Source organism: Gastrolobium bilobum, unplaced genomic scaffold, assembly GCF_033153095.1.
Source record: "Gastrolobium bilobum isolate Gb01-03AN ecotype WA unplaced genomic scaffold, APGP_CSIRO_Gbil_v1 utg1608, whole genome shotgun sequence".
NCBI classification, from domain to species: domain Eukaryota; kingdom Viridiplantae; phylum Streptophyta; class Magnoliopsida; order Fabales; family Fabaceae; genus Gastrolobium; species Gastrolobium bilobum.
This window is the reverse complement of record NW_026898739.1, coordinates 120,543-136,603: the sequence shown is the minus strand read 5'-3', so window position 1 is coordinate 136,603 and position 16,061 is coordinate 120,543. Positions and strand designations below refer to the sequence as shown.

The 16,061-nt window shown below is 34.5% G+C and overlaps 2 protein-coding genes across 2 annotated transcripts; both read right to left on the bottom strand.

Moving 5' to 3' along the window:
• Window positions 1–348: 348 nt before the first annotated feature.
• LOC133283756 (uncharacterized) lies at window positions 349–2,742 on the bottom strand. The gene is made up of 3 exons (XM_061480670.1): window positions 2,092–2,742; window positions 796–1,563; window positions 349–523 (listed from the first exon to the last, which is right to left on the bottom strand). Exons 1-3 carry the CDS (start codon window positions 2,740–2,742, stop codon window positions 416–418), a joined length of 1,527 nt encoding a protein of 508 aa, XP_061336654.1. The 3' UTR covers window positions 349–415.
• A 10,133-nt stretch (window positions 2,743–12,875) lies between these two features.
• Window positions 12,876–14,710, bottom strand: LOC133283755 (uncharacterized). Its single transcript, XM_061480669.1, has 3 exons — window positions 14,060–14,710; window positions 12,982–13,527; window positions 12,876–12,887 (listed from the first exon to the last, which is right to left on the bottom strand). The coding sequence occupies exons 1-3, from the start codon at window positions 14,708–14,710 to the stop codon at window positions 12,876–12,878; spliced, it is 1,209 nt and encodes a 402-aa protein (XP_061336653.1).
• Window positions 14,711–16,061: the final 1,351 nt, after the last annotated feature.

The following is a 16,061-nucleotide window of genomic DNA, read 5'->3' as shown; positions in this document are numbered from 1 at the left end:
CATTAGTGTTGTAAGTCCTGCTAAATGAGTTATACCAAGTAAAGACTAGCTAAAGAACTCTGCATACAATGTCTGCACTTTGCAGAATGAGCAACTTAATGATATGTAAATAGTAACAGAAGATACAAGATGAAGAATGATAGCAATAACAAGAAGCAAAGGTGGTGTTTATATTCATTATTACAGTTATGCAGTACTTCATTACTTACGTAAGTTCATCGAACTGATCAGAAGATCCTAAAACTAGTGAGTAGTAATAATATGTAAAGGCAAATCACAAAGGAAACATATTGCAACCAAGGTCCAAGATATTCTTGGCTATTGTTCAAAACACAGGTCGGAACAGCAAATGATCCAAAATTCAGGTTTCTGGTTTAGGCCTCTTTACAAGATCAACAAGCCGACTAGTTTGTGATTACTTTGAAGTCAAAGTTGATTCTTGTTTTGGCGCATTCAAAAAGTCTTCCAGTCCACCAGTCAGGGTAAACTTTGATGTCAAGGAAGCTCCAAGAAGGCTTAAAGCCTGCACCACATGGGAAGAAGTAAATGTCAGGCAGGCCAAGAGGAGCCCATGGGGAAGGGGGCCTTACCAATGGGCTAAGATAGACCAACCACATTAAGTGGGTTCAAACCCATGTCTCAACCCAAAACCTTAAGGCATTGGGTTCGTGAGTCCTCCCAACGGTAAATGAGAAATAGGTATGACATTATGTTTTCAACTTGGGAAAAAAGAAAGGAAGAGGATCAAAGAGGTTAAAAAAAGTTTGATAAATTCAGTAACAACAGCCAACTTACCTCTGCCTCACTAATGCTTATCACATTCACTTCAAGATCATCAAGGGGGAGACTTGATTCTTTTACATAAGAAAGGCAGGAAATAGCAGACATAGATTTCACTTTCAGATCATCTCCTACAGCATATGAGGATGGTCTATTCACAAACCCCACAACACCTTCTAATGATCTGTTGGGGGATCTTGGGTCCAGCGCAGTCACGGATCTTACATTTGAAATTGATGCCTGTGACTTGGAAATCACTCCTCCAGTTCTGACTACTTCTGCTCTATAACCATGTTCATATCTATAATCAGGAATTTGCCTGAATGTCCCTGTACCATAATAATAGTTAGGAGTTTCTCTATCAGGAATGTTGAGAGGCTGATTTGGACAACCAAACTGTGGTGCTACACCAGGATCAAGTAACACAGAACGCGAGTCAGTACACCATGAAGAGTCTAAGGTCTCCACACTCTTGTACAGATTATCAACACATCCAACAGAAGAGTAGCCACCCAAAAGTTTTACAATGGACCCCAATGGAATGGTGAGGAAGCTAAACATGAAGTCAACAAAATCTTCTTTGGCTTCTGCAAAAATTATCTTCTTTTGAGACTTACTGCGCACTAACTTGACTTCCATTTTACTGTCACTGGAGGGAGGCTTTACTCTAATTGCGGATGCAAACTGGTTTGGTGGATTATCTTTCTTCTTAGAGTTACTTGCCAATATTGTATTCGTCAGAGGCTCATGAGAGGTCAAGGTATACTTGAGAAGATTCAAAATCTATACATAAGATTGAAATAGAAGGGTTTTCTTAGTAAAAATAACAAACAAACCAAACGAATATAACTAAATTTTTTATGTTGAAATAAAATATATTTCACAAACAAGATGAAGTTACATAATAGAAACACAAGATATTAAACTAAACCAAGCAATAACATAAAACAAAGAGCGATAAAGTAATCCACCATAACATCAAGAACTAGCCAAAATTGAGAATACTAATTAACCAATGTTTGCTAATCTCCTTATTAGCATATCAATCTATTTATCAGAAAACACGCACCCTCCCAAGAGTCCTTTTAAGCTTAAAACATGAACAATATTTAGGCACAAAGGTAACTTGAGTTGAAATTCAATTGTTATTAGAATAAGAGACTGATTAAATTCTGATACCACGTCAAATACCAAATATACTAATATCTTGAGTTTGAAGTTAAAGAGTCAAGAATGGTCTAACGATCAAAGCAAAGTCAAAAAGTAAAACGGATATTTTGTTAAATAGGCTAGAGTGAACAACACAATTACCTCCTGCTTGCCAAGGTTATGGGTTACTTCCTCTAATTGAGTGAGGTCTGAATAGCCTAATTGCAGCAACACCTCTAAGGAGGTCACCAGAGAACTTGGTACAATCTTCAAATCATCAAAGACCATAAAAGTTGAACCATTTTCTTGCAGAAAAACTCCACCTTTGGCTTCCGCACTATTCCCCTGACCTTCAGAATCCAAATTATGAGGTTGATATGTAATGGGTTTCCCACAAATGCAATCCAAGTTCGGAAAAGTTGTAAACTTGTTACATGAATCACACACAAGAAGCTCTGTTGTGGGTTCTGTGTCATCAACGTTAAAGAACAGCTTCAAGCATAGTGCTTCACAGGGGTTTCTGGGATGCAGCAACATTTGCTGACAGACATGGTTCAAAAAATCATTTGGTGTGAGATTTTGAACGCTTTGGTAGAGATTGGTGATATTGCCAAGGAATGGTGACTGTGAGAGTTGTTGGTTGTTGGTGAGAAGGCGAATGATAGTGGCAAGTGGAAGGGACAAGAAGCTGAAGAGAGTGTCAACGAAGTCCTTTGTTGCTTCAACAGCAACAACTTTGTTGCTATCTTTGTCCACCAACACTTTGATCGGAATCGTTCTTTCATCTTCTTGTTGCTGTTGTTGGGACTCCATGGCACATTCAAACCCAAGAAAGTGGTGGAAGAGCGAGAAAATTTCACAAGAGGGAATAAAGGAAGCAAAGTTTTGTAGCTCCCGTGTTAGCTTGGTTTGCTTTTTGAGCTATGCCCCCATTATGCACTAAAAAAAAAAGAGAGAGAGGAGGATTTTGTATGCATGGAGAACATGTGCGGATGTGCCCTTTTAGATGGAATTAAAAAAAATAATATTTGTTAGGATTTGATATTTCGTGTTGTAAAGAACCTTCGGATACACCATCTCAAAAGCTAGCTCAGCCCCCACTGGGTTCGATCCTCACCGCCCCCCATTTTCTTTTCGGTGGAATTTCTTTTTTCGCACAAGTAGTTGGGCCTGTGCATTGTCCACCCTTCAAGCTCAGTGGGCTCTCGTGTAAGGGGGCGTGTTGAGATATATGGTCCCTTTCCGGTGGAATTTTTTTCTTCGCACAGGTAGTTGGGCATGTGCGTTGTCCACCCTTCAAGCCCAGTGGACTCTCGTGTAAGGGGACGTGTTGAGATATATGGTCCCTTTCCGGTGGAATTTCTTTCTTCGCACAGGTAGTTGGGTCTGTGCATTGTCCACCCTTCAAACCCAGTAGGCTCTCGTGTGAGGGGGCGTGTTGAGATATATAGTCCCACATTGGTTGTATGTGCAACTAATGTGAAGTTTATAAGGCCTTGGACACTTCCACCCTTTGAGCTAGCTTTTGGGGCTGGTGTATCCACAAGTTCTTTACTTGGTATCAGAGCCTCCCAGCCTACCTGTGCTAAGAAATGCCACGAGAGAAAGTGGGGGGCGGCGAGTGGGGGGCTGGGAGGCTCTGATACCATGTAAAGAACCTTGAGATACACCACCTCAAAAGCTAGCTCAAAGGGTGAGAGTGTCCAAGGCCTTATAAACTTCACATTAGTTGCACATACAAGCAATGTGGGACTATATATCTCAACATTTATATTATAAGAGATAAAATTATATTTTATATACACATAAAATTATATGGAACCCATCTGGAGCCATATAATGAAAAGAAAGAGAAAAGAAATAATTCAACACTATTTTGTATATGTGTAGAAAATTTTTTTATCTCCTACAATATAAAATATATTAAATCCTAATTTTTATGGTTTGCTTTTTAGAAATGATTTTTTAATTTACTTTATTATTAGATGGAGTGAGAAAAAGTATTTTTAAACAAAAAAATTATTTGGACGTTCAAATTATTAAGTATTTTTTATTAAAATTACTAAAATATATTTGATACTAGTGTTGGTCGAGGAGTGGAAGTGGTTGGTGGGGTTTTGGCAAAAATAGATTTTCACTAAAATATCTGAACTTTCGCTTTTGATTTTCTCATCATCAAAAGTCACATTTTTTTATGCACACTAAATAAAATTACTTGTCTTTTCAAAAAAAAAAATTTGATGGTAAAAAACCTGAACTCTGATTTTTTTAAATGTTGAAATAATTGTTCGTTTGGATGGATTATATAAAAAGTATTCATAAATAAAAAAATTGTTTGGATGCTAAAATTAATAATTTTTTGTTACAAAATAAGTATTTTTTAAATATAAAATATTAAAAAGGAAATGTATTGATAATAGTGGTGACGGGGTGAAAGTGATTGGAGTGATAGGGTCTGATTGAGACAAAATTGGATTTTAAGAAAATATTTTACTTTTGATTTCTAATTTTTTAGAAAAAAATAGTTTTTTAATTTTTCTTTTTTAGAAGTTGCACCCAAATACACATATTGAACAAAAATATTTTATTTATAAAAAAATTTCCTTCTTGATGAAGAACAAAATTCATCCAAACAAGCTCTTAGTTAAGAGTAACACAATGATGATTCTTCAAGTTTTCTTCTTACACAAGGAGGAATAATAAGTATGAAATCAAAGGCTAAGCTTGTAGAATGCGATTTTATGCTACACTATCTTTCCCTTAAATTTAGATGGTATTTAAGATAAATATTTGTGTGGCCTCGAGGAGACGATTTGTAAGAACCAATTCAATCATATGTACAATTGCAAATAGAAGAAAAGGAGAGAAAAACAATACATCTGGTTTACCTTGGTTCATCTTAACGTAGGATTACATTAGTTTGTTCGTATATACTCTTCATCACACTTGTTATAAGACATTTAGTGTAACTGTGAATAGTTATATTGCTTACCTATTTAATCTTCTTGCATTTTTTTTTCATCACCATTAATTTATATTTAAATCAATGGTCTCAAATATAATAATATTTTTTATTTTATTTATGAGAAAAATATTTCTGCAGTTACTGCAGATAAGTTATCTGCATTTATTCCTAAAAAGACATCGTTTTGGTATTGAAATATTAAAAAATTATAAACCCTGAAATAAATTAAAGTTACAAAAACACCATGATTTCTACCCTAAAATGACGTCGTATTGGACTTACTGCAGATAGCTTATCTGCAGTAACTCCTGAAAAAGTGAACCATTTATTTATCTCTTCCTTATTTTTCTCAACTAATTATATTAATTTATCACAATTGATTTAAATATAATTAACGATGATAAAAAAAGTAGTAAAAATAAGAAAATTAAATAGATAAGCAATATAATAGTTCCCTTTAAGTACAAAGAAATATAAATAAACTTAGAAATCGTTTATTATTACATGACCCCATTAGCTTTGCCTTTATATGCGTCGAGGGACATGAGTGATGATCATCTATAATTCTATATAGTCATCCCCTAGTCCCTTTTGCATCCACCACCAATAATCAGACCAATGGATTTGAACCTGGAAAACTTTTTAATCAGATCGACTTGGTGATTGGAGTAATAAGAGCGCTAAAACCAACTTGTCATGATATCTATCGCTTTATTTATCTCTCTCTATTTTTACTTATTTTCAAATAGCTACCTTGAATCTTTTTACGTCATTTAACTCTGCTGAAATTTTTAGTTAATTATAATGATAATTTTTTAATATATTATTTTTAAAATTTAATTTTTTTAGTGAATTTGATTTTGAAAAAACTAAAGTTTAGATGGAAGGTTGAGACCAAAGCAGAGTAATATGTAAAATAAACAATACTTACAGTTAAATTTAACTAAAGGAAATTAACATTTTTAATTTGAATAAAGTTTAGAGAGAGTCAAGTGTTATAAGAAAAACTTGAGGAGATTTATAAATAAAAAAGCTGTGAAAATAAATTAAAGTTTATGGTCTCATTCACTGCTAAACATCACACATTTCTCAGATAAAAAACACTACATATTGATTGTACAAAAAAAAAAAAAAAAAAAATACTACATATTTTTTTTTCTTTTCAAAAATCGGTGGATCAATATTTTTTTCCCCTTCTAGAAGACAGAGACTTTGATAAATTGTGTTTTCATTATAATTTTTTAAATTGAATGGAACACCAGAAATTGACTAAAATTAATGTTGGACTAGTTGAAAAGTTAAAATATGAGAAAAAAACATTTTAATGTCCTGTGTGCAAAAGGCTAGGATTCTTTTTCATATATAGTAAGAATTTACCAAATTATCATGACTCGATTATTCCTGATACTGTATCATACCGAATAATATAAAACAATACAATTCACCCTAATTATAAATTTAAATTAAACTTTTTTTAGAAACATTCATTAAAATTGAATCATGACATTAGAGGGAGAAGAAATCTGAATAGAAGATTTTTTGTTACATTAAAGTCAAGAAGAGGAGTTGCTTTGATTCATTACAACCAATAATTACCACTTTCACTCTTGCACGTTCGCTCACTCACTAGCCACACTCCAATTCTTAAAAACAAAAACAGTTCTGTTTATGGGATTGATTCAAGTGGTACATGCTTGATTTCTAAGATCGAGAAACCTGAAAAAATTAATCAATTTAGGCCAATTGCTCTCTGCAATGTCATGTATAAAGCTATTCCTAAGATCTTTGTTAATCGGTTGAAGCCCTTGATGAACAAACTGATCATATCTCCCTTTCAATTTAGTTTCATGGGCGCAATATTAATGATGATATTATCATTGCCCAAGAATTGACCCACTCAATGAATAGACAAAAAGGAAGGAGAGCATACATGTCAATTAAAATTGATTTGGAAAAGGCTTACGATTAGATTGAGTTGGAATTGTGTCTAAAGTTTTGGTAGAAGTTGGAATCCCTCCATGTATTTGTTGTGGGTCAAAGTCTTGCTTGGGAAATATGATTGAAATTTGGACATCAGAAGACAGATCAAATCCCTGGTCATGCTAACTAATTGTAGATGTCATCATTTTCTAGTAAACATGCAATTTTCTCTCCTTGGTCGATTGCTTAATTATTTTTATTTTTTTATATCCCTGAATTCGTGGATTATTCCACTAATCCGGTTCGAGTATTGTTGAATCCATTGATATCCACTCTAAGTTCATATCTATGACATAACTAATTGATTAGAGAGCTGCTATGTTCTCCAAACTACTTTAATAAGATTAACTATTAGGTATGGTATGAATTTCATTTTGTGCAAGCAAGTCATAACAATATCATAGTGGACGCAAAGCCAAGCAACATATAGAAGAGAATGTCCAAGACAAACTACTGTGCTGGAAGTGGGGTAAAAAATAGGTTCCAACCATTATCAATTAAGATATGAAAAGTAACATATTTTTTCTTCAAATGAGTTAATAGAAAGAACAATCCAAGATAATTCAATCACATCAACTGGAAGACCTGACAAATTACAAGAAGCAAGAATTAATAAATATTAGCATAAAATTAACCAGTTAAACTTCAATAGGTACAGAAATTAATATTATTATCAGCTTACCCAAGAATTTTCAGCAATAACTTTATATATCTGCTTGTAAGGACATATGGATAATAAAGGCAACCCATCTATGTATTTAACACAATTTTCAGGTACTTGATAACAATTAATATAGTAACTATTAATTTATTGCCAATTAGCAGAAAATAGTCAACCTTTCTTGGGAGTTGTCCCCTGAAATGAACAGTCATTGTTTGTGGAATGTGGCCTTTTGGACACTTTCAGCTAATTTTGGAATTTTTTTGGTGCAGTTTAGCCATATCACAAGTTTCTTATGCTAAAGTAAATAAGCAATTGTACAGAACGACATGAAAAATAAAGTACTTAAGCATGCGTATTAGGGCACTTGATCCTGCAAAAGCCAGAGTTCCTTTGATGAATATGTTTTGATGACTGAACCAGAGAAGAGTGCAAAAATATTGAAATCTCAAAAGTCCTGAATTAGCCATGGAAAAAGTCCTCAAGCAACAATATATAAGATATTGGTGTTTAAATACTATAATTACAGGTACAATCACTTTAGAATACCATTAAAAACTAGCACAACACGTTATGCTTTTCATGTTACATTACAGCACTATCTGTTCGGACAGTTAGAAATGCACCATAATATTAGAAACAATGGAATAATTCAGCATTATTATCCTTTTTACAAAGATTAAGCAGTCGTAAAGTAGAGCAACACTGCTATCACGCATACCATAAAAAAAAAAAAAAAAAAAAAAAAACCACCCCTTGAAATCCAGTAGATTTTTTTTTTTTTTTTAATACATCAAATCTAGTAGATTTATTTCATACTTCAAGCACTCTTAAAATTTCATGTACGCCAAATGCAGATGTCATTCCACTTTTCTATATAAGTGGACAAACTCTGTCCACAATCGATTCAAGAACTGATCTAATCTAGATGCAGATGACATGTCTTAAACAAAACATTGGAGTGAATTATACATTAAGGATGAATTCATCTCTCAAAGCACCTGTGGTTATTGCTGTTTCAACAGCTACATTTCCAAATATTGGAGTGAATTATCTCGCCAAATATAGTGCTTATGAGCAAAGATCTAACAGGTCGAACTTCAGAGAATGCATATATTGCATATATTATGCAATTAATTAATCAAATGCATATATTAAGATTCAATGAATCACAAATCAAAGAAGGGACAAAAGTGGATAACGCAACAGAAGGACGAAGGACAGCCAAATCTTCAAATCATTTAAAACTCCCAAATCGGCAGAATGCGCGAAGCTTTGCAGTGAGCTTGCTAAAAAACAGTAAGAGATATGAATATAAAATTATTAACGAAGACTCGTTTACAAGCTTAAATTATTGGGTTGAATTAGTTGCACCATATATATTAAAGCTCGTGATTAAGTGATTACGAGTTCGAACTTCATCGCATCAGGTTCTCAAATAAAATTAAAAAAGTAAGTTAAATTCACACAAGGTTAAGAAAAAAACCTGTACGATTATCCATTCTTCAAACTTAAAAATAAAAACAAATATTTTATTAAATAGGATAGAGTTAACAACACAATTACCTCCTGCCTGCCAAGGTTATGGGTTACTTCCTCTAGTCGAGTGGGGTTTGAATAGCCTAATTGTAACAACAGTTATAAGGACGACACACAAAGAACTCGACAATATGGAAGGGACAAGAAGCTGAAGAGAGTGTCAACGAAGTCCTTGGTTCCTTCCTCAGCAACAACTTCGTTGCTTTCTTTGTCCACCAACACTTTGATCGGAATCATTCTTTCATCTTCTTGTTGCTGTTGCTGTTGCTATTGTTGGGATGCCATGGCACATTCCAAACCAAAAAATGGTGCAACAACAAGGAATTCGAGTTTGGTTCAGTAGCCATTAATATCAAGAGCTCCTTGGTGAATCGAAAAGATTTGTTGCTTAAGTTGAAAAATGCTAGGACCATTAGCCTTATGAAATCTGGTTCGTAAATCATTCCAAAGATCATAGGCATTAGCATAGTAGTCATCGGCGTTATTGCGCCGCAAGCCGCGCCAGTTGCACTTTGCGAAGCTTCACCGCAACCATCCACGTTTTTTGTATCCCAAGGTTCTTAACATGGTATCAGAGTCTCGCCGCCCCCCACTTTCTCTTGTGGACTTTCTTAGCACAGGTAAGCTGGTGTTGCATCTTCCACTCTTCAAGCCAAATGGGCTCTCGTGTGAGGGGGCGTGTTGAGATATATAGTCCCACATTGGTTGTATGTGCAACTAATGTGGAGTTTATAAGGCATTGGACACTCTCACCCTTAGAGCTAGCTTTTGAGGAGGTGGTGTATCCCAAGGTTCTTTATAGCACCAAATCGCAATAGCCGCTGCTTGCCGCAACAATGTCTTTTTATAGTTTTAACCCTATATTTGTGCATTTCTGCCTTTCTGTTGTGCGTCTCTACTCTGCCTCTCTTGCTCTCTTTATCTTTAACCCTATATTTATCTTTATATTTTTTTATTATTTGTATTTTTTTAGGTGTTATTATTTTTTAAATAATTTATTATGTTATATATATATATATATATATATATATATATATATATTTTAATATATATTTTTTCTGCTATTTCCGCAACCGCAACAACGCTATAGCAGTTTTGAGAGTTGGCCGCATCAGGCAGCAATCCGCATTTGATAACTATGGACAATAGGAAAATACATAAGATTATCAACAATATCCTTTGAAACAGAGTTAAGCAGTCAAGATATCGCTGTGGAATTGCAACAATTCCTTTCTCCAAAAATAAGAGCATCAAAGGAGGGACGAGGACAAGATCCATCCACAAAACAAGATTTTTTTTCTTGGCAGTCAAGGGCAGGCAATAAGCATAGCCCGACTTCAAGAGTTGAAATTAGTTCCAGTAAGAATGTTAGTAACCAAGACGATGCCTAGAGGTGGCAAAACGGACCGACCCGTCCCGACCTGCCATTTGATGGTGGGTTGGAAACATCAACCCAACCCATTTTGAGGTGGGTTGGTGGGTCAACTCGCCTAAAAAACAAAAAATAATTAAAAATTAATAATAAATTATATTTTATTAATTTTATAATATTACTTATTTTTATTTCACATTTCCCTTAATTTTTTTCAATCTCAAGCCTAAATATACGATAATATTCAGTCAGATATTTTTTAAAAACTTAATTTTGCCTCTATATATGGATAATTTTTGTCATAAGTAAAGTTTTTTTTCTTTATTTTTCTAGGGGAGTACTAAAATAAAAAAAATGTATATCACAAAAGTTTAGTGATAAATAAAATACTACTTAATAATAATAATAATAATAATAAAAAAGTTGACTCGTAGGCCAACCCGACCCGATCCGCCACCAACCCATTTTAACCCATTACTAAACGGGGCGGGTTGAGGTGGGTTGGTGGGTTGAAAAGTGTAACCCAACCCGTCCCGTTTTGGCAGGTTAACCCGTCAGTTCAACTCATATTGCCACCTCTAAGTCGATGCCAAAATAATCACAACTGTGAAGAAAATAAGGGCTAGTAAAATCCTCCATAGGAATAGGGGAGTTAATATAGGTGGAATCCAAATTGGAGGAACGGTTGCTATTGCCACAAGCCATGAAGAAGGCAAAGGCTTAAGGAGATCATCCGATACCATGTTAGAATATACACACCAGAAGAACAAAAAAGTAAAACTGAATATTTGTTACATTTATGAGTAACACCACTGTATAGGAGGTTTGCATCTATATATCCCATCAATTGCCAAAGTTTGTTATAACAAACAATGAGGTTGCAATGCCAATAATAAAAAAATAAAAAAAGAGAGATTTCTATAAAAAATACATGTATTAATAGTATATAATATAAATGACAAATCTCGATGCACAAGATTTTTCGAATTACAAGGGTATGGGTGAGGGTCAACTGTATACAGTTTTATCCTTGCATTTTGACAAATAGACTATTTCTCAAACTCGAACCCGTGACCTTAAGATCACAAAGAATAACTTACTGCTCCTCCAAGGCTCAGCCTTCTAATTAAAATATGTAATATGAACAATCAAAAATGCATTGCCATTAAGCCAAACCCATTTGCCTATTCATATCAAGACCGTCTGATAATCAATGAACCCAAACATAATCAGGCGTTTCTCTTGATCAACCCTGCTAATTTCTCTCTCCAGCAGAGACACTTGAGCTTTTGGAACATTTCCCCCGCAAATTTACTAAATTAAATAAACTAGTTGCTTATGCTGTATACCTGATTTCAATTATCACTTGTTCATGATTCCATATGAATGGTGCATAATACTACTTATATTTAAACCCACTTTTTCAAGTAACAAAGATATCTAAATAAACCCTTAATTATCAAGTTTCATAGCTCAAAATCTTATATACGGAGCTAATTTTATCCGTTCTATCATCAGAACATAAAAACTGGTGAACCCATATACCTTTCCTAATGTTTTTTCTCCCTCTCAGATCACTCAAAAAGCTACTTCATAAAAAACCCGTATTCTGTTCAAAGTAATTGAATTAATCATTCAGTTATTTCATAGAGCATTCAAGCATTTTTTTTCCAGTAGTGTTGTAAGTCCTGCTAAATGTGTTCTACCAAGTAAAGACTAGCTAAAGAATTCTGCCTAAGATGTCTCCACTTTGCAGAATAAGCAACTTAATGATATGTATATAGTAACAGAAGATACAAGCTGGAGAATGATAGCAATAACAAGAAGCAAAGGTGGTGTTTATATTCATTATTATAGTTATGAAGTATTTCATTACTTAAGTAAGTCCATCGAACTAAATAGAAGAACCTAAAACTAGTAAGTAGTAATAATAGATAAAGGCAAATCACAAAGAAATCATATTGCAACCAAGGTCCAAGATCTTCTTGGTTATTATTGAAAACACAGGTGGGAACAGCAACTGATCCAGAATTCAGGTTTCTAGTTTAGGCTTCTTTACAAGATCATCAAGCCGACTAGTTTGTGAATACTTTGATGTCAAAGTTGAATCTTGTTTTGGCACATTCAAAAAGTCTTCCAGTCCATTAGTCAGGCTAAACTTTGATGTCAAGGAAGCTCCAAGAAGGCTTAAAGCCTGCACCACAAGGGAAGAAGTAAATGAGAAATAGGTATCACATTATGTTTTCAACTTGGGGAAAAAGAAAGGAAGAGGATCAAAGAGGTTAAAACAAAGTTTGATAAATTCAGTAACAACAGCCAACTTACCTCTGCCTCACTAATGCTTATCACCTTCACTTCAAGATCATCAAGGGGGAGACTTAATTCTTTTAAATAAGAAAGGCAGGAATTAGCAGACATGGATTTCACTTTCAGATCATCTCCTACAGCATATAATGCTGGTCTCTTCACAAACCCCACAACACCTTCTAACGATCTGTTGGGGGATCTTGGGTCCAGCGCGGTCACGGATCTTACATTTGAAATTGATGCCTGTGACTTGGAAATCACTCCCCCAGTTCTGACTACTTCTTCTGTTCTATAATAACCAGAAACTTGCCTTATTGTCCCTGTACCATAATAATACTTACGAGGTTTTATATCAGGAATGTTGAGAGGCTGATTTGGACAACCAAACTGTGGCACTACACCAGGATTAAGTAACACAGAACGTGAGTCAGTACACCATGAAGAGTCTAAGGTCTCCACACTCTTGTACAGATTATCAATGCATCCAACAAAAGAGTGGCAACCCAAAAGTTTTACAATGGACCCCAATGGAATGGTAAGGAAGCTAAACATGAAGTCAACAAAATCTTCTTTGGCTTCTGCAAAAATTATCTTCTGTTGAGACTTACTTCGCACTAACTTGACATCCATTTTACTGTCATTAGAGGGAGGCTTCACTCTAATTGCGGATGCAAACTGGTTTGGTGGATTATCTTTCTTCTTAGAGTTACTTGCCAATATTGTATTCGTCAGAGGCTCATGAGAGGTTAAGGTATACTTGAGAAGATTCAAAATCTATACATAAGAATGAAATAGAAGGGTTTTCTTAGTAAAAAATAACAAACAAACCAAACGAAAATAACTTTTTTTTTTTTTTGTGTTGAAAGAAAATATATTTCACAAACAAGATGAAATTACATAATAGAAACACAAGATATTAAACTAAACCAAGCAACAGGAATAACATATAACAAAGACCAATGAAGTAATCCACCATAACATCAAGAACTAGCCAAAATTGAGAATACTAATTAACCAATATTTGTCAATCTCCTCATTAGCATATCAATAAATTTATCAGAAAACACGCACCCTCCCAGGAGTCCTTTTAAGCTTAAAACATGAACAATATTTAGGCACAAAGGTACCTTGTGTTGAAATTCAGTTGTTATTAGAATAAGAGACTGATTAAATTCTGATACTACGTCAAATACCAAATATCCTAATATCTCGAGTTTAAAGTTAAAGGGTCAAGAATGGTCTGAAGATCAAATGCAAACTCAAAAAGTAAAACGGATTTTTTTTGTTAAACTAACAACATAATTACCTCCTGCTTGCCAAGGTTATGGGTTACTTCCTCTAATTGAGTGAGGTCTGAATAGCCTAATTGCAGCAACAGCTCAAAGGAGGTCACCAGAGTACTTGGTACAATCTTCAAATCATCAAAGACCAGAAACATTGACCCATTTTCTTGCACAAAAACTCCACCTTTGGCTTCCACACTATTCCCCTGACCTTTAGAATCCAAATTATGAGGTTGTTTTGTAATGGGTTTCCCACAAATGCAATCCAAGTTCGGAAAAATTGTAAACTTGTTACATGTATCACACACAAGAAGCTTTGTTGTGGGTTGTGTGTCATCAACGTTCAAGAACAGCTTCAAGCACAGTGCTTCACAGGGGTTTCTAGGACGCAGCAACATTTGCTGGCAAACTTTGTTCCAAACATCACTTGGTGCCAGATTTTGAACGCTTTCATAGAGATTGGTGATATTGCCAAGGAATGGTGACTGTGAGAGTTGTTGGTTGTTGGTGAGAAGGCGAATGATGGTGGCAAGTGGAAGGGACAAGAAACTGAAGAGAGTGTCAACGAAGTCCTTTGTTGCTTCAACAGCAACAACTTTGTTGTTTTCTTTGTCCACCAATACTTTGATCGGAATCGTTATTTCATCTTCTTGTTGCTGTTGTTGGGATGCCATGCCGAGTTCAAAACCCAAAAAAAAAAAAAAAAATCGGTGTAATAGGGAGAAAAATTTGCAAAACAAGCTTTTAGTCAAGAGTAACACGATGATGATTCTTCAAGTTTTCTTCATACATGAGGGAGGAATAATTAATATGAAATCAAAGGTTAAGCTCGTGGGATGCGAATTTATGCTACATTATATTTCTCTTAAATTTAAATGGGATTTAAGACAAATATTTACATGAACAGAGACGATTGTAAGGACCAATTCAATCCTCTTCTCTGAAGCTTCCACTGAACAAGCTCTCTTAACTATGGACTGCCTTAATCAATTCTGCAGGATGTCTAGCCAAAGTGTTAGCATCCCAAAATCTACAATTTACTTTTCCCCTAACACAAATGAAAGAATAGCTGATTCTATTATAGGTGTCACGGGTTACAAGAGAATGAACAACATTGGTAGATATCTTGTTCTTTTATTAATCAAGGCCGTGAAACGAAGAACAAGTACCGGAAGCATTGGTAGATATATTAGTTTTCTATGAAAACTGAGTTATCATTATTTGTTTAAGATTTATTTTTTATAAATGGATTTTTTAAGTTACTTTATTATTAGATGGACTAAAAAAATATTTTTAGATAAAGCAATTATTTGAACGTTTAAATTGTTAAGCATTTTTTTATATAAAATTACTAAAAAAAAACATGATAATAGTGTTGGTGGTAGTGGGTAGGGTTGGCAAAACGGGTCAACTCGGCTCGACCTGACCCAACCCGCGTGCAACCCGAAATAACAAGCCGGGTTAGAGTTGGTTCGAAAATATGGCTAGCAGGTTGGTTCAAAAATATGGCTCGTGGCCTCGTGGGTTGGCTCAAAATTTGGCTCTCGGGTAGGCTCAAAAATTGCTCACAGATTGACTTATTTTCATCCTATTTAAATGAACATGTAGTATTAATGCAACAACTATGTGACTTCCATCAGCTTAAACAATACAATTGTCAAACAGAATAGTTTATAAAAAAAGCAAAATAGAAAAGGGTTACAGAACGAGAAGCAAAAGCAAAATGTTCTAGTTTCGAATTTTCTTCACAAGAAATTTGCATCAACATCGAGAAATAATCAGAACCACTTGCTATCAAGCGGATAAGATATTTGAACTAAACAAAGTCAGCATAGCCTAACAATATAAAAATGGCAGCGATATGAGAAGATTAGGGAGTGAAGTTTAGAGAAGGAAGAAAGACGATGTCAACATGTGTTGGTTTTGTCCGTTTATGTATATTATATTTTTATTTTTTTAAAAAAAAAAAAAACTCTACCACTAGCTTACCTGTTTGACTCGCGGGTTGGCAGCTTATTTTTGCCT